Source organism: Coccinella septempunctata, chromosome X (assembly GCF_907165205.1).
Source record: "Coccinella septempunctata chromosome X, icCocSept1.1, whole genome shotgun sequence".
Classification (NCBI taxonomy): Eukaryota; Metazoa; Arthropoda; class Insecta; order Coleoptera; family Coccinellidae; genus Coccinella; species Coccinella septempunctata.
The window spans coordinates 8589730-8613305 of record NC_058198.1 but is presented as its reverse complement, the minus strand read 5'-3'; the positions used below and the strand labels follow the sequence as shown (position 1 = coordinate 8613305).

General features: G+C 35.0%; 1 protein-coding gene across 1 annotated transcript; it reads right to left on the bottom strand.

Moving 5' to 3' along the window:
• Positions 1 to 91: 91 nt before the first annotated feature.
• On the bottom strand, positions 92 to 23576 carry LOC123321853 (probable G-protein coupled receptor Mth-like 1). The gene is made up of 7 exons (XM_044909631.1): positions 22691 to 23576; positions 6997 to 7266; positions 2564 to 2642; positions 2332 to 2507; positions 1024 to 1162; positions 799 to 970; positions 92 to 540 (listed from the first exon to the last, which is right to left on the bottom strand). Exons 1-7 carry the CDS (start codon positions 23379 to 23381, stop codon positions 367 to 369), a joined length of 1701 nt encoding a protein of 566 aa, XP_044765566.1. The 5' UTR covers positions 23382 to 23576; the 3' UTR covers positions 92 to 366.

Below are 23576 nucleotides of genomic sequence, written 5' to 3'. Positions count from 1 at the left end.
TCACAAGTGAGAGAAAAATAGAGAACAGATAGCACCTGTGAGCTAATGATGAATTAGGCAAAGGGATTTATGGATGATATTCAGCACAATATAATTGGTAACATCTTTATTTCATGGTTTCCGATTATTTGTACAAATAAATAAAATAAAAACGTCATAATCCTAAACATAGCACTAATAATACATTCACAGAGCGGGTATCACTAAATTCAGTTACGAACATCGTACATATATGTTCTTTTCACAATTTTTTCGATAACGTTCCATCAGGAACATAAATAACCTTACGTTGATGAAGCAAATTTATGGTACAAAAATACTAATGACAATAAATAAATAAATAAATGCTTTTCAACATATTCAGACTCAACAAATGGTTTCCACAGGGGTAGATTTCGTTGTGTTCGTGATGCTATTGGTCATCGTGTCTCCTGTAGATTGTATTCCTTGGAAGGTGGATGAATGGTGATTCGAAGTACCGGCAGTACCATTCTCATGGTGGTCCCTGAAACACCATAGCCTTTTCACAGCACTCAGCACCTGAAATCATTTTGAATTATCTCCTGAACTCCTGACTAGATAACATTGTAGCGAAAAATTTGGAATATCAGGAAAATTGCAATGAAAATGAAGTCGTATAGAGTTACAATACACATAGAAAGCAACGTTGATGGTAGTGCTTTGTGCAGGCTGGTCTAAAATCCGAATGCTAGATAAATATTTCGTCATGAGACTTGAAAAGTTCATATTTGAAAACATATACGGTGTAATATACGAAAACCTAAAAAATTAATGTACCTGTGGTTGACAGCCGATCACTATGAAAATAAATACACCCTGAAGACTGTTGAAAACGTCGAATAGGTACCATATCTCTTGAGGGCCACCTACTGCATCAGAGAGGACATCTGTTATCCATGTCACACCCATAACTATTACAAGTTTCATACAGACCCTTCCCAGAGCAGCTCTGAAAAAAAAAACTTTAGTACTGGGTAAATTGTAAATTTAAACAGTCATTACCTTTCAGTTGTTGACTTTACCAATTCTCTTTTCCACAGACCGCAAGTGAGTTCCTTGGCAGTGAGTATGAACAGAACCAGGTTTATTGTTAGAAGTAAGCCTATGGGACCGTTGAAAAAAGGAAGCTTTTCTCTTTCACCTGCAGAAAAAATTGGAAATATGGGTTTCTGTGTATAATCATTTAAATGTTCCACAAAAGTTGAGGAGTGGAACACAGGAAAACATTCATATGAAATGAATGAAAAAATACGTCATACAGTCATAATCAAATTGGTAAAAAATGGCTTGACTCAGATCGACTCATTTTAAAATATGGGAATAGAACAATATAAAATCATTTTCAAATACTCTGAAATATGAATTGAAAAGGGTAGTTCAAAATAAAAGACCTAGGAAATAAAAAGTTCTTTCTTCAGAGTTGAAAGGCCCATTAATACGTTTCAGTAGTGGGTATTTGATATCTGCTATTGAGGACAATTTCTTATCATTTTTTGTAGTCCATACTACAATCTCTCAGTCTCTTTGGATTACTATAATCTTTCAATACACCGTTCTGGAAATTATTTGCTGCAACGTCCCCCAAATAAATATAATCGATAAATAAATTCAGATAAACGTATCAGAAGACATTCTTATCGTTGTTATATGAAATCGGAGTGTACTGTGAAGATATAACAAGAAAACTGTGGCCACCCGTAGTTGAAAATGCCAGACGCCTATTTTATTTACCGTCTGCATGTGGAATTAAGATCATCACAGGAAGTTGGAGCCTGTTATCTTCCCTTTCAGAGGCAAATATTTTCAGATAACTCTTTACCTGAGGGACAAACACTGATAAACTTTATTCTTGAATTTTTTTATTGATGAAACTCTTATCGGTTTCGGAGTTATAGCGGATGCCATCACTTTTTATAATTTTCAGGTTCAATGGCTCACGATTTATATGAATCATCATTTTATAAATAGGATATTCCAATTTACACACGACACCTTTTATAACTAGTCACACAAATGATCAATTTTGTAAATATTTTTGGTTCGATTATCTGCAGAGTGCTTACACATCCTTAGCTATTGTGCGATTTGAATGAAATTCGAAAAAAATATTCGCCTTATTGAACTGTGATATTTTTTTATAGTAATTTCTGCAATTTTTCGAAAATACCTTCAAAAATATCAATTTTTCCATAAAGGTTATGTATGAGTTGAAAAAATCGATTAAACTCGTGTTCGATAAATGTATTTTTTTTTTAAATTACTCAAGCAAGTTTAAAGGCTGAACTAAACAAGGAAAAAATGGGTACTCACTTCCGAACCAGCATTTATTCTCGCCAAAGCGTGGTTTGATCAGATCGTTATCAGGGAGTGAATCTAGTATGACACCGATTCCTGCTATCACGAAGGGTATACCCCAAGCATAAAGCTTGTACAGTCTCAACCTACATCTCTCCTGGCTTTTTTCGATGCTTTGTGGTCGAAGATCCCTGAAAACGACCAAAATCAGTAAAGAAATCCAGCTTGCAGTGAGAATTTGACTTACCTGAACGTCCACCAGATGTTGAAGCACATTGTGTTGAGCCAGAAGAATGCCGACAGAATGAAGAAATGTATTGTCACAGCTGAAAAAAATATTCTGGATTTATTATATTTTTCTTGCCTCTTTCTTCTCGAAAGTTGAAGCTTTTGTACGAATCACTGAATTCAAGAAAATATTTTGATGATGGATCGATGCTTAAGTTCATTTTTATATCCCAATTTAAAGGGTGTCTGTAAATAAATGAGAAGGACTTCAAGACATGATTCCTCGTTGAAAATTAGTAGGGGTAGTTCATATAATTTTTTTTCGAAATCGACTTCCCTTTCAAGATACAGCCTTAAAAATTTTTTGACGAATTTTCAATTTTTTCTACGGGTAGGTACTAAAAACCACTGAGTCATAAAAGTAGATATTTCTCACACAATTTATTGTTAGGTGTTGGAATTAGCAACCAGACAATACTTTAGTATACTTCATTCTATGGAACACTTATACGATGAAATGTAATGAAAACTGATCAGAATTGCTTGTAAGTTTCGATTTATTCTGAGCAAAGTATCGAGTGTATCTAAATTTTGCAATAGACTTTCTTCTCCAGAATGGGAAACCATAAGAGCATTTTATTTGTCGTAAATCTTACCCACGAAAAGAATTTTTGAAGGAAAATCATGGGAGGTTTTCAACCCTTAATAATGAAGTTATGAGATCGAAAAAATTGTGTGAGTAACATCTACTTAGTGCTTCATATTAAGTAGAGTTTTATGACTGTTAAGAACCCGTAAAAAAAATTAAAAATTTTCAACTCGTCAACGCCTTCCAAAGACTGTATCTTGAAAGGGATTGATGGAAAAAAATTTATATGAACTGCCCCTGCTAATTTTCATCGAGGAATCCTAAAGACCTTCGCATTTATTTATAGACACCCTGTATTTAATATAACAAATAATTTGAAATAAATGATCTTCGTTGTTGAGTATAACTTTCCACTTGATGTTGACAAGCAATTTCTGTTTTCTAAAAGAAATTTCATTTACTACTGATCTAGATGTTTCGATAAAAAAATTCTATAGCACAAATTTCATCCATTCTTGAACAGAAGCTTCCTCCCATAGTTCTGCATCCCATGTGCGCCAAGTGGTCGCGAAACAAGCTGTATTTTTGGAATTTTTTGCGGCCAGCTCGAAAAAGTGATCGAGCTAAATATGCAGACCCTGGCGCCACATATGTCAGAATTTTTTCGCTAAGAATACACATTCATCGATTCCATTCGGCAATTAATTTAATCACATGGCTCAGCTAATTTTATTCAGAACATATGTTTTTAATATTCGGCTAGATATTGTCTATTTTTGAATAACCTATATTACATCAGGCCCGAGTAGGATTGAATGGAGCGTAAAATTATATTCTACGCAACAAATACGTACGAGCATCATTCATTACTTTTCTCTGCTCTAGATCAAGATGCAGCAACCTATGAACCTATCTGGGAAGCATATTGAGGTAGCAAAAGGTACACAGTACGTATAGGATTGCTTCAAAATACATTGTGGTAACATTTTTCATTCTAGTGAAGTGAACAATATGCAATAGGTACCCATTCATAATCATATTATGGCAATGGAAACTTCCTGGAAGAGTTATGCATAAAAAACAAAACACCCAGTGATGGTTGTGTAAAGGGAAAATTTAATAATCTGTTGGACATCCAGGATGTCTTTCTCATATCAGAAACACAGTCAACTTGTATCGCTTGTTGTCGACGCTAGAGTTTGTGGAGGATAGGGTAAACTAAGTAATCTTCTTCCCATAATGGTCCAAACATTTTCTATGGGTGAAATATCGGGAAATCGAGTCAACAAATCCTCTGAATTGTCTTCAAAATGAACAAATAGAAAAGTTAGTTTGGACAGCATCCAAATATAAGGCAGAAAATGTGGTCCCACCCTTTTCTGGTGAAGTCTTGTTGCCTCTAATGAACACTAAATGTGATCTACTTCCATAAGCAACATCCCCTCATACTGTAATGCAGACAGTGTGGTGCACATGCCTTTCCACAAGAAATTTAGGATCTCTTCTTTCACCACGCAGTCTTCTCACACTTGCATGGTCAACAGAATCTGGATTCATCACTAAAGATAATATTATTCAAGGCACCAGTTCAGCTGTTCTCTGCACCAAGCCAGTCAATCATTTTGGTGACTTCTGATCCGGTCAAAAACAGATCGCATTGTAATTGACCTGCCATTTAAGATAAAAACGATCTATAGCTCTCCGAAGACTTCCTCCTCGTCTGTTTTCCTAAGATTTCCAAGTGAAAATCATGCATATATGGGTTTGTGGTACCAGCCCATTTAAACACCCATGCAATAAGGGCTTTTGATTGTTTCTTTCGACTCGAAAGGTTTGTTATTGGAAATACTACTCAACACCTAATTTTCACCTAACTCATTAATCGATATGGTTGTTTTAACTCAATGTGGGTTTCTTCGAGGCTGAACTCAAATCTACAACTAATCGTATAACTTAATGAATAAGACACGATAAGCTTCCTAGTGAATGATGGATCGTTTCTAGCAAATAGGAACGATATCTTATTTCGAACTGATTCAGCAGTACCTACACAAGCCTTTGTTCCAAGTATCTTTTTCGATTTCTTTATCTTGTGCAATGATCTTAGGTATTTTCCTAGTAAGTCACGACTGTAGTCATCTTGAAACTCCACGTGTGCAAACAAAAATGACCAAAACAGCGAAAGGCTTTGACCGACGTGCTTGCTTCTTGATTACTTTTGTTTGATAAAGCGTTTTTTCTTATCTTCTTGTATTGAGATCACCTCATTTCTGTATTATTCAGCAAATCTAATGTTTCATCATGATGAATCAAGTTGCATGAAGAAGTATGTGGCTGATTCAAGACAAGAAAACAACAAACAAGGTTTTTTCAAGCTGATTGGAAAGGTTCAAGAGATTGATTATCCGGCAAAAACCTTTTTTTCTCATTCAATCAATATCATTACAAAAGGAGAGTTTAGAACTATGAAATTTTTTGCACGTGACTGATGTAAGGGCAGTCTGTAACTCTGTAATTGTATCAAGATTTCTTAATTGGTCTTAATTTTCCATATGAAAATTTATTGTAGATGATAAATACTATGTGCGAATTAGAAACACCCTGTATCATTGAAGATGGCCGAAATGACATCCATATTTGTCGTTTCCATTCAAAGAATTCGTTTGATTTCTGACTGGAATAATATTGGATTTCAGGTTTTCCTTTTTCTTTGGTCTGTAAGAATTGAATCACAGATTGTGCAAAATCACAGTCATATTTCAAAAATCTGTGTCCCACCGTCCTACTTTCTGTCAATGTATTGTTTTTGTTATCTTTTTTGAAGTTCTTGTAGAATTAGTGATGACCTGAATTCTATCAGCATCTACGGTGAGTCAAAATTTAATAATTTGTTTTGTTTTGCGCCATCGAATGTAATATTTCATAAATAACTATCGCATTCCACAAGTAATGAATACATCCTTAGAAGCCTGACGAAGAAACCACAAGATGTTATCATTTTGTACAGTGTCCCAAATTTAACATAATTTCTCTATTTTTTGTGTGATTTAAACCTGCAGGTTATTGCATGAAGATAGTACTGAAAATTGTTGCATTGTCCAAATGTGTTTGGAAGTGTCAACTCCAAAACAGTATGGTTGCCAGACTATTTCTTGCAAAAAGAGAAAAAATATCTCGAGTAGTCTCGATTTCAAGCCAATTTTCCTCTTGGTTAAAATTCATCTAGTTTCTTCCCTAAACTGCCATACTGAGACATTCAAGCAAGGAGGAAGTAAACAATTATGCACAGGGTGTCATGTCAATTTGCTCGATCCTTATTTGAATGCCTGGGAGTTAATTTTCCGAAAATTCTCACCACTTTGGGGATTTACAATCATACAGTGCTTATGATTCTCAACATTTCCTATCCCAAGATGAATACCACTTGTGGCTTTTTCAATTAATATTTTCGTCACCCAGAAATCAATCGAAGCCTGTCTAAAATAAGTAAACAAAATCTCAGAGATCCAGAACAATCAGCTGTCCTACTTAAAGAACATAACTCTTTTTGTCAGTTTTATTTATGCTACAGACAACTTTATTACAATCATTTCGGATTTTATGTATTTCCGCTCTGACATCTATGCTGATGTATTTATTGTTCACAAGCTTCGCATTTTCCTATCAATAAACGATACTTGAAGGTTGCTGTCGCGGTGTTTTTCAATAAAGATATACAGAGTGAGGCAATAAACAAAATCTGATAACAATAACAATCTCAACTGACTTATGAGGTTATAAGTTGAATGGGTTAGATACTTGACGAAGTGTTTAGAGTAGATTTTCTCTGAAACAAAAGTAGAAGGAAATATAGAATAACTTACCAAAAATCGTGCACAGAGTTGGGTGCGTCGTGCTTTGCAACTGGACCAAGCAAAGTACGGCAAACCCGATCAGAAGGCAGAAAACATAATTAGTTTGGCATCTCCAATGGAGAACATGATGGGAGGCAGGTAAAAGGAAGCCACAGGCTAGGGTAGCAGCCAAAAATACTGTACTCAATGCCAAGCCTATAGGGTAAAAGACGAATCTAACGTCATCGGGTTTTTCGTGGAAGAAATCCTCTCTGCAACCTATGATCGCTGGAGTTTCATCTGGAAAAAATAGAGAATAAAAAATCGATTAGTTTGTCTGATGAAAAAAGTAATTTCGTCGACAAGTTTGAATTATTCTGAGCTCTTTTGAGGAGCTGCAAACCCAGAAAAGATCGCATAAAAGATACTGCAGCAATTGTTCAATTAAGCAGTGATTAAGGACGAAGTTTATTCGAAGGCTAGTGAGTAATGAATTAATCCTATGGTATATAATTTATATCTAACAGTTGAGAATTATTTCATGAAAGAAACTGGAACGATGCACTGTTCAAATGAATTTTGAATACGGCAAAATACGAAGATTTTGATGAGTTTAGAAAGTTATTTTTCTCACAAGGAAAATAAGATGAAAACTGTAAATTTTACGCGGAAATAAGAATATATTTTCGAATCAGATTTCACAATGTCGTATACAGGATGAATCAACAGTGCTATATCTGACGATAACTCTCAAAAATGTTGGGTTAGGGGAATGAGATTTAGTCCATTTTGAAAAATGAATTTAAAAAGTTCAGAAGAATTGAAAACTCCCTGGAAATTCAATAAAAACATCATAAATTTATCTCTATCCGTTTTGAAGATATGATCTCTAGTTAAAATCATCATAATTACGAAATTTCTTGGAAAACGTGGCCTACGTCAAAAAGTCACACTGAAATCAGAATCAGAATTTCATGTAGATTCAGAGTATAATATAAAAATTAAGGTAAAGAAGGTTGGTAACGTGTTTCACCACTATAATGTCAAAAAGTATTATAGCTAATGCCCTTATTAGTATCGAATCCTTCTCCTAGTCCAAAATTCCTAACAGTTATCGAGCTCTGTTGACCCACCCTGTACATTCCTGTGAAGTTTCATGGAAAATAATTTATTAAAAGTGAAGGATTACATTCAGAAACAGATTTTTGAGACCTTTTCTACTTCAATCATCGAAATTGCATGATATAAATTCCCCTGATCAATCCTAGAATTCGATACATCAGTATTTCACAATTCGTGACTTCAGTCAATGTTTGTGCCAACTTCAACTTTTATGGAGAGACATTCTCAACGTGGGTATGATATAAACGAGCTATTTGAAAAGCACAATCCATATTTGATTATTTGCAACAGTTCAAAAAAGGAATTACTTCTATTATTGGCAGCAAGTCGTCGAATCAAGAATCATTTTCAGAACTGGAATTCCAATAGTTTTCGAAGTTGCAGGTCTTGACATATTCTTTAGGTAATTTAATTAACATTAATTGTACAGGGATGACTTATGGATCGAATATCATCGTCATCTTCTGCAATTCATAGATTAGGAATAGTTTTTTGAGGACACTGTGGAAGAATCTATTCAAAATGGTTGTTTCCTGAAAAACCAAGCCAAAGACCGTTCTATATTGTCGAAAACGTCACAGTGACCCATTTCACACAACACAGTGATTCATTTATTTGGTCTTCATAATTAACGAACCAAACCATTGACGTTGAAGGTAATATTATTTTCCTTTGACAGCGGATAACTGATAGACAATACAAAGAACGTCGAAGAACAGTTAGCCAGTAATGAAGTATTATTACTGTACTAATTTAGCGCTGCAATCGTCCTTGTACAATTTTTTTGTGTTCACACAATAAGAATCATACTTCATTATCGTTTTTGTATGTCTCATACGGAAATAGAACAGCTTTGTTTATGCTCTTTCATGATTTCATAACATAAAAGTTGACAGTCTTCGTATACTTCTTGAAAGACATGATTTTATTCCAACAATGAATCTTAGAGCTGAAGCAGGTATTCTTCAGTGAAGCTGAACAAAATCTCATATTAGCATCATAAGTGAACCGAGATGTCTAATGAAAGTTGTTGGTATTGACCACACAACTTGTACTTCCAGTTTTATTGCATGTTTGTTGGTACCTACAAATTGAGGAAAATAAGAGTAATTTTCTCAGGAATGCAATAATAACTTCAATCCATTGAAAGGACCATAGTTGACATTCATTAGAGCAAGTACATTTCAACAGATAATATGAGTATGCAGATTCACTCTGTGGATGAATGAATAAATATGAGAACAATTTTGAGTTCTGGAGAACAGGTTTTGCAGCTGTATCCAAAGATTCAACGATGAGGGCTTAATTATTCCATGTAGTAATTATTACTTTTTGTTATAATGAAGGTAGAACGTGGAGATAGTTCTTATTAGATATTGTGGAAAGTAATGATCAGTTTCTATAGCTGTCTCATCAATTTTTTCAGTATTTCTCGAATATTCATGTTGTCTGTGTTTCTAAAAACTTGATCCCAATAATTAATAATCTTAATATGAGGGAGACAATCTATATAAAATATAATTATTGAAAAATCGAGTTGAATGAATTTAAGTAAGTGAAAATGTTTGCCTGCCTCTCGAAGAGGCTTGCACGATTCTCAATTATGTGTAAATTATACGTGGAGACCTTTTTTTTCCTGTCTACAATTCTGCATAAGCTTACCACACTTGTTGAGTGAATTGTCCATAAATCCATAATTGGATCTCTGATAAATTCAAAAACTCCTGGTATTAATTCATAAAAGTTGTATGAAAAATTTGAAATAAAAGAAGATAATAAGAATAAAAGAAATAACAGATTTTCCAATAACTCCAACGAAATTGTAAATGAGATCTGAGTTATTGAAAAATTTGTTCGGCAAATTCAATAAAATTCTGAAATTACACACAACACTGTATGTTTTCAAGCTGACATGAATCACATTTAAAAACAAAATAAGAAAGCACACGAAAAAGTTGAAGCAGGTGAGAATTATCGACCTTTGAGGGAAATAGAAAAATTCTGAATGGAAAATAGGATAGCACAATAAATAGAGTATGTCCATACATTACTAATATTTGAGCTGTGTTCCAAACTGAACTCTGTTCTAAAAACTCAGATTTGGGGTAAAAATATGCTAATATTATGTATGGGGTTTTGAGTTTCTTGAATATGTGCTTAGTACTTTTATTTGTTACTTTTGTTCGGACAATAAACTGACAATATACGTCAAGTCAAGAGGATGAACTCGAAAATTTTTCCTTTATATCCTGAATAGGTAAAGTATTCATCCTAAGCGTGTCCTTTGTGGGGGTTGAAGATAATTGTCTCAAATGCCCAAGACCCAAGGTTCCTTTCAAGTAGGTACTAAAGATTAAACCTTTAAGTTTGTTCTACATTATGAAGAATCCAATCACCTCTCTAGGGTTGGGTGGAAATTAACATAATCTTCCAGACTGAAATATTCTACCTGGATTTTTGATATTCACCTCCACGACATCCATTAGGGTTTCGGTCCAGGCTATAAGAATTCATTCTTGGTATCACGTTGTGACCAAATGAGCGATAATCCCTCCAGTTATATCCTTCTTACCATTCTAATAGCCATAATGGGCTGAAATGAATCCTTTTGTCGAAATCATGCATCAGCCGGATGTCGTGTTTATTGAATGCGTTTTATTCAATTCGGGAGTTTCAGAATTTGAATGTGCGTAGGAGAATGAGTGCGTCAAAACTGTGGGCGCCAATCTAGCATATACGAGGATATATTGAAAAATTCTTAGCCTACTATAGAACCGAACAAAATTTCAATGTCAAAATATTTTATTACTCAACCTATTCTCCTCTTAATTGGATACATTTATTACAGCGAACCTGCAACGTCTCTAGACCTTTTAAAAAACAATTTTCTTCTTGCTCTGCAAACCAGACCTCCACAGCTTTTACAACCTCCTTGTTGGAAGAAAATTTACTGCTTTTTAAACTTTTTTTCAGTTGAGGAAAGATATGATAGTCGTATGGAGCCAAATCTGGTTGATAAGGGGGGTGTTCTAATAATTCAAACCCTAAATCACGAATTTTTTGCATGGCAACATGAGATTTGTGTGCAGGGGCGTTGTCCTGCAAAAACTAAACACCTTTGGATAGCTTTCCGCGTCATTTCTCTTTAATTTTTTCCCGCAGAGTGGTCAGTAATGTCGAATAGTAATCTCCGGTTGTTGTTCAACCCTCATCCAAAAAATCAATCATGATTACTCCATGGCAATCCCAAAAAACTGAAGCGAGAACTTTTCCAGCAGATTTTTGGACACGAAATTTCTTAGGTCTTGGAGAACCAGAGTGTCGCCATTCCATCGATTATTGCTTTGTTTATGGATCGTAGGAATGTACCCAAGTCTCATCCATAGTAAAAATTCGGTTTAAGAAGTCTACATCGTTTTCAAATCGAGCAAATAAATTAAATTTTTTGAATTATTCACTGGAAAACCTCTGATTTGAAATTTTTTGGACTTATTTCCAAATGAAAGAATTTCTAGAAAACTCAATTTAAAGTCTGGGGAAGGAGATATGCTCATTCGTTATTATTTGTTGCACAACATTGTTTTGATGCTTCTGCAGACAGTGCAGAACTTTCAAGGCAAAAGCATTTTCTGATTTTCTTCTAACAATTTCTTACTGATAATCCTTGTTACACAGTAATACATATGCGGGCATATGATACATATATTCTGAAAGAACAACTCTTCTAGCAATAAATCTCGAAATTTCATCGACCGTTCGGTCTTGACGATTTTTCAACAGCCACTATATTTTTCGAGGGATACTTTTCGAAGTTTTCTACAGCCGTATCTCCCAGAAAATCATCGTAGATCTAAACGTGATACGTATTCTAAAAGAGCAACTCTTCTAGTGATAAATCTCGAGGTTTTATCCAGTTCAGTGCAACCGTTTGTTCTTGACGAATTTTTTACCCCATCTTTTTCGAAATTTTTCGGAAGTTAACTTTCGACAAGCGTAATTCTCAGAAAAAACATCGTAGATGTAAATGTGATACAAAAAGGGCAACTCAATCTGTATTGAACATGTCTGGTCTGCAAAGTCACAGCAATTTCACCGCTTATCTTACCCATCGCAGACATTACAACAGCTCTGCAATGCTTTGATGGACATTTGACAAAACATATTTCTCAAACTTTCATTGATAACCTCATAGAGTAAGAGCACTAGGAAAAGCTAGAGGAGGCACCACCCAAGACTTCGAGGTATTTGCAACAGCTTTTTTATGGTTGCAGACTTCACCAGGTTGAATCTTTATTCTGTTGATTTCTCTACTATGTTTTGGCTCTAAACCAGTCCATTTTTTTTTAGCAGTGTGCTTATAGCATGGTCTGCATAGGATAAGATTTCCTCAGGAATTCATAATGAATACTTCTGAGCTTTGAAATTTGTTGCAGCGAGAAATTCAGGAAGTGTTACATTTTCATCGACTTCAAAGAGTTTCGCACACACTCGTGGCTAGAAGTACTGACTAATTCAACACGTGGCCAACATTATTTCGGGAAATGCTGCCGACTCCACCTCGATTTGAGGATTTTTCCTGTGGAACACCTAAAAACGTGAGTTTTACCAGGTATCTTCGCAAATTGGAAACGTTCAAATTTATCGCATCACTACGTATTCCAGTCTGATACACAAGATATTTTCTATTTCCGTTGACTGCCTCCTCTTTCTGATTCGAAATGCCGAAGTCAATTCAAGCATGACGAATCGATGGAATTATGGGTTTTAATGGTTTTTATTATTGGTTCTAACCATTACGAATTGGGGGGATTAGAACGTACCTAATTGATGGTGGAATTACTATGTTAATTTGCTATCTGTTATTTCCGAGAGAACTTTCATCTTATTCCGGATATAAAAGTATCTTGAAAATATTTTGAAACATTCAATATCCTTTGTCCCACGACGATTATGACAAACGTCTGTTACGAGCAATTGATTTATTATGATTTTGCCTTGTTTCGCTCATCCCAAAAAATATAGGACTGCCCAAATATGTATTCAGGCTGACCCTAAGCTGAAATTGCTCGTTTCAGACGTTTCTCACAATACTCGTCGGACACAAGATATTAAGGAACATGTAGTTCTCGAACTAATCCTTTTGGACCAGATGTCCAAACAGTTTACAACCTCAATTACAATTCTTTTCTACTTTCGGGTTCCAAAATATCCCCTGTTTTAACCATCGTTTGACACCATGTACGTTTCAGGGTTTAATCTCGTGTAAAATACTCTTATCTTGAAATATCGAACTGTACGAGGATGTATTGATATCTAGTTAGCCTAGACCAGTTCCATGCATAAAAAAATATTGCGTTACCAACGAACAATACCTCATTAAAAGTGTCACAGTGAAGTTTGAAGTCAAAAAAGTGAACCAAAGTTACGCAATAAATTGAAAGAAAGAAGATGTCTACCGAAATTGCCATCATCAAGTGCCTATATTTGAAAGGTTCAAGAGGTTAAGCAGATTTACGAAGATATGCTTAATACCCTCGGTGATCAATGTCCTTCGTATGGGACTGTGAAAAATTGGACTGCAAACTTCGAAAGAGGTAAATTTGCCATGGAAGATGATGACAGATCGTGAAGGCCACTTTCTGTGTCAGTCCCCGAAAATATCGATATCGTCAATTTGGACATGAAAAAAATTGCTGCAAAATGGACCCCCAAATGTTTGAATGTTGACCAAAAGTGTGCAAGGGTAGAAGCATCGCTTTCGATCTGTGCTCGATTTGAAAAGAAGGCTTGGGTACATTTCTACGATCCAGAAACAAAGCAACAATCGATGGAATGGCCACTCTACGGGAAGAAATTAAAGAGTAAAGACGCGGAAAGCTATCCAAAGGTGTTTTGTTTTTGCAGGACAACACCCCTGCAAACAAATCTCATGTTGTCACGCGAAAAAATTCGTGATTTAGGATTTGAATTACTAAAACACCCCCCTTATTCACCAGATTTGGCTCCATACGACTATCATCTCTTTCCTCAACTGAAAAAAAGTTTAAAAGGTCGTGAATGTTCTTCAAACGAAAAGGTAATAAAAGTTGTGTAGGTCTAGTTTGCAGAGCGAGAAGAGACATTTTTTTTTAATGGTCAAGAGATGTTGCAGGTTCGCTGTAATAAATGTATCCCATTAAGAGAAGAATATGTTTAGTAATAAATATTTTGACATTGAAATTTTGTTTGGTTCTATAGTAGGCTAAGAATTTTTCAATAAATCCTCGTTAGTCGGAATTTGAGTGTGATATTCTGAGTTATGAGTAGAAATGATGAAATAATACCTTTAAACTTTGAAATATCGAGTTAAAATTCGGAACTTTCATGATAAAAATCAGAATTTAACTACTTTGATCTTATTATTTTGACGATGTCTAGAAATTGAAGGAATTTGAAAGGAGAGGGTAATGTTTTGACATTTAGGAATGGAATCAGTGTGATTTCTAAAAGTACCATCTGTATAATCCACAGAACTTGATACCTGTCTGCTTTTGAGGCAGATTCATTAATGGATATCGCAGAAAAATCTATCAATCTCGAATTTTTTGATGTATTTGATTGACTGGGTGCTTCGCAGACGAGATCAACATGTCGACTGCATTAAATACTCAAATTTATACCAAAAATTTACATTCTACGCCACTGACTATTTCGGTGTTTCCCACGCCGGAGAACAATGAGGAATTCCTTCGATTTGAAAGTCAGTGCTTTCTTTGGGATAACGATCAGCACTTTCAGCTTTATCGACCGCTATTTACATTGAATTTTCTCAAATGTATATGTTTACAAACTAACGATCAAATATCGTCAGACGTCATTACTGGGTTATGATGATTCCTCGCCGATATGAAAAGTAATGAATTTCCTAGTAATGCCGATCGTCTGCATTTCCAACAATGAAACGAATTCTTGACTGGTGAATTCTCCAATCGAATCTTATCGGTGTTGAACAATTGTCTCTATAATTAATGTTAGATTAAGGTAACAGTCATTGGAGAATTAACACAAAGGTCGATAGAACGAGGTGTTCGGAAGCTCAATGCTCTGCGAGATCTTGATAGGCATATAAAATAACCGACAGGTACGTGTATTCCAAGCATGAAGAGAAAATCGTGAGTCATCTAGACTCTCTAATCATGAATAAAGTCATGAAATGAGCATTTTCCTCAACTCAATCGGAATGTTTCAGTTATTTTCAGACGCGGTTCTGTCTTATATTGTTCCATCAACTGAGAGGAATCATATTGTAATTTGTATCGCTATCGTGGATTGAACAGTTCATTTTAACGGTTCAGCAATGGGAAATTAATAATTCCATGTTATTAGTACGTAAAATATAGAAATAAATATCTTGAGGCAATATCTGGGATTATATTGATGTTCTCATAACATTTTTTTCTTAATCAAGCTGCTATAATGCTATTATGAATTGAATACGAGGATATATTGAAAAATTCCTAGCCTACTATAGAACGAAACAAAATTTCAATGTCAAAATATTTTATTACTCAACATATTCCCCTCTCAATTGAATACATTTGTTACAGCGAACCTGCAAAGTCCCTAGACCTTTCAAGAAAAATGTTTCTACTTGCTCTGCAAACCAGACCTCCACAGCTTTTATTACCTCCTCGTTGGAAGAAAATTTACGACCCTTTAAACTTTTTTTCAGTTGAGGAAAGAGATGATAGTCGGATGATGCCAAATCTGGTGAATGGGGTGTTGTCCTGCAAAAACAAATCACTTTTGGATAGCTTCTTTACAATTCAATAGCAATGAATAAAAATATTAAAATTGAATAGATTATATTAACGCTTTCGAAAATAAATGATAATATATTGAAGTAGGAATCGAAATACTTACATCAAATCCTTGTACCAATCATTCAATAAACTCATTTTTAAGGCTTATTCATTTCAAATGAAAAAGTCACGAATATTCACAAAACACTGATAATTGATGAAAAGGCCCAGGATTATTTGTAGAAATATTCACCTCGTCTGGAGAACGCACGAAACAAAACTTAAGGGGAATTAGAAAGTAGACGTTATATCGAGTTGAATGGTAGGGGTGAGGTATTTCGTGGCAACGTAATCATTATCTATAAAGTTTTACCTAAGACTTCCACAACATTCTAGATAACTCTTCAAAGGGCTAATATCTCAGGAAATATCTATATTCTTTGATGACTTTATTTGTTTTTGTTATTTCAATTCCATCTCTGATTGTGAAAGAATGAAGTAACTTTAAAGGGGGAAAAAATACGAGACTGAATTATAAGAAAAATTCATCATGAAGAGCATCCTATATGATGAGAATAATGATATAAATATCAGAACAAGAATCAAGAATATTGAAATAGCGTCTTTTCTCTTTAATTTTTTCCCGTAGAGTGGTCAGTGATTTCGAATAGTAATCTCCGCTTATTGTTCTACCCTTATCCAAAAAATCAATCATGATTACTCCATGGCAATCCCAAAAAACTGAAGCAAGAACTTTTTCAGCAGATTTTTGGACACGAAACTTCTTAGGTCATGGAGAATCAGAGTGTCGCCATTCCATCGATTTTTGCTTTATTTCTGGATCGTAGAAATGTACCCAAGTCTCATCCATAGTAACAATTCGGTTTAAGAAGTTTACATCGTTTTCAAATCGAGCATAGATCGCTTCTACCCTTGCACGCTTTTGGTCAACATTCAAACATTTGGGGATCCATTTTGCAGCAATTTTTCTCATGTCCAAATTGACGTGAACTATATGATGAACGCTTTCGTATGAAATATTCAGTGTTTCAGATATCCGTTTTAGCCCAATTCGACGGTCTGATAAAATTATATCATGAACTGCATCGATATTTTCGAGTACTGACACAGAAACTGGCCTTCCCGATCGGTCATCATCTTCAATGGAAAATGTACTTCTTTTGAAGCTTGCAGTCCAATTTTTCACGGTCGCATACGAAGGACATTGATCAACAAGGGTATTAAGCATATCTTCGTAAATCTGCTTACCTCTTAACCCTTTCAAATACAGGTACTTGATGATGGCTCGATACTCCAATTTTTCGATTTTCACAATTTCGGTGGACATCTCCTTTCTTTTAATTTATTGCGTAACTCTGGGTTACTTTTTTGACCTCAAACTTCACACTGACACTTCTAATGAAATAATAATATTTTTACATGCATGGAACTGGTCTAGGCTAACTAGATACCAATACATCCTCGTATATCTACTAGACATCTCAAAAACAGTTCACATTCCTTGTATTGCAACATATTTCGCAAACTTCACAAAGTAGACCACACAAACCCTATATCGCCGAAGAGCTCGTGAAAAATGCCATGCGATGGTGCAATGAAATGAAAGTTAAGAACTTCAGTGGCGAATCCAAAAATGCAAGAAAAATAGGGGGTTGCTATGAATGTGTGTCCTACATACGAAAATATTTTCAGGTTCATTGGCGGGCCTATTATTTGAAAAAAAAATCATGTCAATAGCTTGGATTGAAACAAAGTAATGGACCCTGTACACACCCCTGGGTTACCCTGTATATCAAATAAAGGGAAAAATTGATTTCGGCTTCTGGCATCCGCTCGTAGGTTCCTAAAATACTTGATACCGAATTGTTCCAGCCCCAATAGCTTGTTATTTGCTTGTTTAAAGAGTGATTTCCTGTAACCGATAGTGGCACCTTCCTGTGAACCAGGGTGCAGTTAGAGTTTGCCATCTGTTCTCAAATACTTCTGGTTTTAGCTGCTTGACACCCTTGATTATACTTACAATATTATGCGGAACTCAAACAAAGTGTTTCTCGGGAAAAAATTTATGAAAACATTCGAACAGTACTGAAAGCCCAACTTTTCAACATGTTGCTTGGGTTGTTGAGAAAGACGAAGTTTCGAAATCTTGTATGTTTCTCAATATCTTCAAATATTTACGAATGCGTGTTTATTTTATCGATAGGTTCGTTTCCTTCTCTCTCGCACACTTATTGTTCGGTAGTTTAATGAAATATTTGTATAATCATCGACAGAAATCTGGAAATATAGTATATTGTGGAGAATATTCCTGCATTCCAGGATTAAAATTGATAGAATCGTAACTCAAGAATCATGTAACCTTGATTTTTTTTTTATTATCATTAATTTATACACATCGTTACAATGAAATTATTCTAATTATCAATACTAATCGAATCTTCATGCTACTTGAAAGGCAAAAACTGTTGCTAATGATGATCTTCTTAGGCAATCTACCATCTGAATCTATTACAAGATTAAATAACATAAATATAATTTTAATTATTTTTTCATTCCACGATTTGGGTTCCTAGAAATTGATTACAATGAAATATTCATCAAAAAACATTTTTTTTGTCTCAAAACGCGCAAAACCATTTTTTGTGCGAGTATGAAGAGTTGGCACAATTTTGAAAAGAAAGGAGGGATTCTACTCGACAATTTCAAATAATTTTGTATGTAGTCTTTTCAATGAATATCAAAGATAACCGGAATACTCGAAGATTGCGTTGGAATGCCATGAGAAGAAAAAGCTTCACACATAAATTGGATATAATATACGCATTTTAGTGGTTGTTTAATTGAAATTGACTAATGAATGATTTTAATCCCTGTGAATACACAGGGTGTGTCTTTGACTACTACATATTATATTTCAACAGTTGATTCTTGCATGAGATCACTGTTTTTTTTGCCATTTTTTCCGATTTGCTCGACATAAAAAGATTTCGGCATTTTATGTTTTCATAATGATCTATGCCACCCCCTAAATTGCAAAATTCCCTTCAGAAAAACAAGCTGAATCTATGATACTACACATCTGTGAATCTTTCAAACAGAGTGGCATTTAACCGTAAGTACCCAATTTTTAGAATTTCGCAGATATTTTTCATTTTAGAAGGGATTCGGAATTAGAGAAACAATCAATAAAATTTTTAGCTTTCTGGCCGTTTTCAAGATTGTATTTTTGTTTGTTTTGTATTTCTCTTGTTCGGTTCTGAAGGTTTATTATGGGAAATAATAGTCGAAAATATATCCCTCCTATTCTGGGGCAGTAACATAATCCTAACAAATTTGTGGTTTTTCAAGTACCCGTGAAATTATTTCAGAGGAGTTTGAATATGTCCCACTTCTGAAATTTAACATGGTGCAACTTGCAGAAATTGATCATTGTTGTCTGAAGAGCCACCCGCAAATTTTTCGAGGGTCCAGAGCATTGCACCGTAAATCAAAGCAATGCAAATTTCGATGGTTTACGACCTGTCCCATTTGAAGGATTGCACTGGAATTAGGTACGCATTTTAGTGGTACCTAGAACATTTGAGAGGCGAGCGGTACTTCAAATACAAAGGAATCATTTTTATGATGTGCAAGGACTTTATTGAGGACATATAAAGCGGAAACGTCGGGTACGGCAAGACTTTTAATGGGCAACTGTAATTTCGAGCAACAAACACTCTTGCCTACACAGAAAATTGCAAAGTTACATGACCTTTGAGGAGTGCTTACGGTGCAACAATTCATGCATAGAGGAATCTGCCTTCTATCGTGCTTTGTTAACATCAATGAGAATAAATAAACGTTATATTTCATCTGGTTTATGCTCGTCGATATTTCTCAGACAGAACAAAACGAAATAATGAAACGTGACAGTGAAATATTCGTTATTAAATACTTGAAATATGGTATATTTAGAACATTCCGAGAAGTTTTTCGCTCAATATATCCAGTTTGCTTCCCCGCAGAACTGACCAAGTTTCGTCTATTACTATTTCCAAGACTATACTTATCCACAAATTTTCTCAGTTCTCGTTTTGACTTCAATTTGGTGTCTGAAAATTTTCGCAACTTAAAGCAACAAATTCGAATTATACAGGTATAAATCTTTAACTATATTTCAGCAGAAGATTCCTGAAGTCAAGAGAAACACTTGTTTCCTTTACCATATTTTCCAATTCAGCTTGGTTGAAAAGATAGAGGCTGTTGAACATTCATTAAAATTAAGTTATATCTCACAAAGGATTTCATCTAATGGGATGATTTTGGGAATATAGTTTTTCATTGATGAGACGAATTATCTCCCAACATAAAATTGCACCCACATCTTCCAGTTTCACGCTCACTAATGAAAATTTGACCATTTGGGAAAATAAAAGTATTCTTCATATTATCTCGTATAATGCACAGTTTTCTAGCAATTTCATATTCAAAATTAGAAAATGTCTGGGAAATTAGAAAAATTGGTTACTTTGGCTGAATGTAAATCTGTTTAAAAGATCCACAGATGTGTAGTGTCACAGAATTAGCTAGTTATTCTGAAGGGATTCATGTTTTTCCAGGGGTGGCATAGGTCATTATTATTATCATCATTAAAATAACTTCATTTGGTATTTTTTGCCCTCAAGAATGTTCTGCCAAAACATATGTATAATTCAAAGACTGCAAATCTTTTTTTACAGTTAAACTAGAAAACTATTGCCCCTTTCGAAACGTTAGCTAAATTATGATTGATATATAATTTTATCCCTTCAATAATTTTCAGTATTGGTACAGGTATGCCAAGAAGAGTACAGGCCCAAGGTTAGTGACTTGTGGCACACCCTTTTCATTAAATAGTTCAGTAGAATGAATGATGCACAGTTTTATTGTACAATATCTTTTTTCAAAATCTCTCTTATTACGATATTAGTTCTTTAAGGACTCATTTGAGATATTCCAAAAGTTTGCTTTATTTGGAAATATTTAGACTGTGTTACTTGATAAACTCGTGAACATATACGATGATTTCAATAAATTTACGTCTGATTATTCTACAGAAACATCTAATTTCATTCTTTCGAAATTTTTTCCAGAAAAACATATATTTTCTCATTATAATGCTATTTTATATTTCCGATCTCAGCTCACATCCTCAATGTTTCCCAACATTCCACTTAAGGAACCAGTTGAAATTGAAGAAGAACTTTCACAAACGCTATCATATCCGGTTATGAAATCAGATATTGTCCAAGTGCACAAAGGTATGCTGTTCGATTGTGGGATCGAATGGAGAAGATGGTAGACCGTAAATTGGTACTGTGTAATCATGCGGAAAAATTAAATATTCGAAGGTATCAAATGTCGTTACCTCCGAGGTTCTTCTACAACCCAAAATTCTAATAGCCAAGAACTTTTAGGGGTGTTTTTGAATTATTTACTATACGTTCTCTGCAAATTCAATTCACTATTAGCAATTCTGCGAATTAATGCTTCTAAGCTATTTATTTACTGGGAAATTTGTGAATGATAAATGGGGGGCAAATTAAATCCACACAAACCTTGTTTTAAGAAAAAGGCAAGAGTCTTCCAAAATATACCCTTCAGTAATCAACATAAATGTTGTTATTAAATTTGAATTAAGTGTTAGATCATAAATTTTCGCTCCATAAGTAATTCCTAGCTACAGGGGGACCTCCATAAATGGAGTATAATTATAAAATGAAAGTTATTTATTATATTTCAATTCGATCAGATTTGCATATGGAACGACTTTTGATTAAGCGCTGTTCTTTGAAATCTAGCGAAATTGCTATTATGAAAAAGGTACTTCAGCGATTGATACCTTCATAATTTCCATTAAATATGAGGCATTAAGACTTGAGACCAAATGTAATGCCATTCCGATGTATCCAAATGAGTTTGCATCGAAACTAAACGGACAAATGATGTTCTAAATAGGATGGAATTGAAGAAATATGAATAATACGAATCGGGCTTGAGATAAATGGACAAAGAGACTGGGAACTTTCGAAAATCACCCTAATGAACTTAAAATTCGATGTGTTATGAATAGTTGGCCAATTACGGAAGTGAATATCAGTTAACGCTGCTCACTACCCCGATAAGAGATTTTTTTTACTGATAGCGTTTCTTGTATACAGTGGAAGTGAAGATACAAGCGATTAAAAATGAATGAGTATGACTGTTCTCTAGAAGAATGATCATTCGGGATTGAATCAGATGGTTCATCTCCATTTCGGTTATTGATTTATGATTAATCGAAATTTTATCTGAATTTTAATTAAGTTAAACTCTGAGAGAACTGTGTAATTGTCTAATACGTTCAAATGCACTTATTAGCTGGAGTTTATGGGAAAGGTAGAGACTGCAAGTTCGTACGAGTTCGTTAAACGTTTAAAATAGTAGGTGGAATGAATCAACAGGTGGAAAATGTCACAGTTATGCGTAGGATATTCACGATCTTTTTGGTGGTTGTCAGGGTACTTTAATATTTTTCGAAATGTTCTGAAATCGGTATTTTTGAGGTCATAATTGAACATTGCAGCATTTTCTTCTGCAAAGATACCCTTGAACAAGTTATACCTTGAAAAATATTGGGCTTTGTAGAGAAATTTCTTGAGAGTTGTTGAAATTCAGGTTCTCGACATCAAACTTTCACCGAGACAGGTTAACGATCTACCACAAGTCGAAGACGTTGATTGTGAATGATATGCATAGCCTGGATGAAAATTTCGCTAATGACAACATGATTTTCGTCTTACCTGTATGTTCCAGTACGTGCTCCAGGCAATACCGTGAAGGAGGTAGAAGAATTCGATGTTCGGGAAGCCATAAACTACCGTTAGTGTGGAAATTGCTTTCGTTGAAGAACGTACGTACAATTGCAATTTCATTGGAAGAGTTGCAAGTGGGGTATCCCGCACTGAGTTTTTCACCCTTCACATCGTCGAGTTTGAGGGATGGATGCGCCCCTAGCACACAGCCCTGTCGTTCAGTCGAGAACGTCGAGTTGTGCCCGCAGCATTTCTTGATTTCCGATCGTTTTTCCGCCAAGCATAATTTGGCGGAATTGTAATCGATGCAGTAATCGTTGGGGTGCAAGAGGGTGCCGTAACGTACAGCGAGAAGGGAACCGTTTAAAAAACCCACGTAATAACCGAAATCTTCACCGGTTACAAAGGGTTCCGGACAGTCGGGCATCGAACTGTACTTGAAATGCCAATTTGTCGGTATCGTATGTTTAGGTAGAAAATTTTTCTTCGCCGGACTGTAAATTTTCAAGTCCCATTCGTTTTTCGTCGAGGGCACACACGTCCTATTCTTGTCTAGGGTTTCTTTGAGGGCGCAACATTTTTGAATCGTCACATTTTTCGCGGTTTGGATGCCGGTCACTGTTATTGTCAATAGTAAAAAAAACAAGGCGCAACTTTCGGAAAAATCCATTTTCCCCATATCAGGAATTGTCGACACGAACTGCACCGGGTTTGAGCACTGACATTTGAGCGCGCACAAGTACCACAAGAATTCTGAATCTCGGTGGACAACTGCTAAATAGTTAAATGTTGAACAGCAACCGTTCTTCAGGTTTCTGCATTGTCGAAGTCGAAGTTATGCGCTGAGAGAGCTTGGGACCAGTTTAATACGAAG